The following is a 1,289-nucleotide window of genomic DNA, read 5'->3' as shown; positions in this document are numbered from 1 at the left end:
GAGAATTCGGGATTTAATAGAAGGCGAGATTTAATAAAGTCGATATATATATATATAAAATATATACATACAAAGAATTTATTTTTAGAATTAGTTGAAAGATAGAAAGTTGCAAAATCGAATTTCGCAATTTCCGTGTACGGCTTACCTGTGCAGCCATCACTCGCTGCCGTTCGGCGATCAGGGAACATTTCGGACACAGACATTCTCGGTAACGACATTCCCGCTTGTGACCCCGCAACCACGAGATGAGGCCATGATTCCTGCAACGGGCACACTTCGGTCTCCGCTGTTTTCCGATCTCCGTTCCCTCATTGTTTTCATTGTTCTCCGATCTGCTCCTACTCTTACCACGGAGCATGGTAGCGTCCCACACCACAAGAAATCAGTCAATCGTTTCTCTTTTTCTATTTACTCGGCTGCTCACATTGCTCGGCACGGATTTCGTTGTAGAATAGTGTCAGAAAAGAAGATCCAGCAATTATTTTGTTTATTTACTCGCGTCTACGCTGATCGTCGGAGGAGAATTCGAGCCGCACGTCTGTGTTGAGATTTTAAATCCTTTCGAAATGTACGTCTACACAATTTCTCTTGGCGAGCCGTTATAGAAAATTAATAAATTAAATACCAATTTTACAAAATGTATATTTATTATCGATAATGTAATATATAATTATTATGATATTATATGATAAAGCTAATGGAGTCTTTATCAAGCGAAAACTTTAAAATTTCTGAGAGCAAGAATCACGAGACTGAAGATTAAGATTGGCACGTGGTGTTTCCGCGCGCGCGATTTCTTGGCGATTGTTAATTTAGAACTGCACGAAAAGAGAACCGGAGCAATCTAATCGCCGCGTCGGCAAGATCTCGTCTCTTCCGGCTTGACGATGGACCCCTGTCCATTCGATTGGCCGTGGATGTGCGGGTGTACCAGGCGTTTAGGCTCTTCCACGCGATTCCGCGGCATCCCCGGAGCGGAGGAAAGTCGAGAAGACAAACAGCGGCTGGACCACCCTTCTTCGACGATTGGTTCCGTTGTGTTTACTCTTATCGCCACTCCTACTACGAGACGAGACTCTCGTATCGCAGGATATCGCAGTATCCGAGTATCACGGATACTCGCTGTTGTATGATTTTATCTCATTTTTCCGCGTTACTTCGCAACGAGGATACGCCACACCGCGAATTAAAAGGGAAATTAATGGGTCGTGTGAATAAAAGCCAAGCAAACGTTATCTCGTCGCAGATACAAGCAATTTTTAAAAAGTCAAAAAAATTTCTCGTTT

General features: G+C 43.0%; 1 protein-coding gene across 1 annotated transcript in view; it reads right to left on the bottom strand.

Annotated features, from left to right (window-relative positions):
• LOC108688393 (doublesex- and mab-3-related transcription factor A2-like) overlaps positions 1–361 on the bottom strand; it is an 11,387-nt gene extending 11,026 nt beyond the window's left edge. Inside the window, exon 1 of the mRNA XM_018194639.1 lies at positions 149–361. Within this exon, the coding sequence (XP_018050128.1) occupies positions 149–361 (213 nt within the window). The remainder of the gene's footprint in view (positions 1–148) is intronic.
• Positions 362–1,289: the final 928 nt, after the last annotated feature.

Source organism: Atta colombica, unplaced genomic scaffold (genome assembly GCF_001594045.1).
Source record: "Atta colombica isolate Treedump-2 unplaced genomic scaffold, Acol1.0 scaffold231, whole genome shotgun sequence".
In the NCBI taxonomy this organism is placed as follows: Eukaryota; Metazoa; Arthropoda; class Insecta; order Hymenoptera; family Formicidae; genus Atta; species Atta colombica.
Note: the sequence above shows the minus strand (reverse complement) of the source record. Positions and strands in the feature narration are given on the sequence as shown.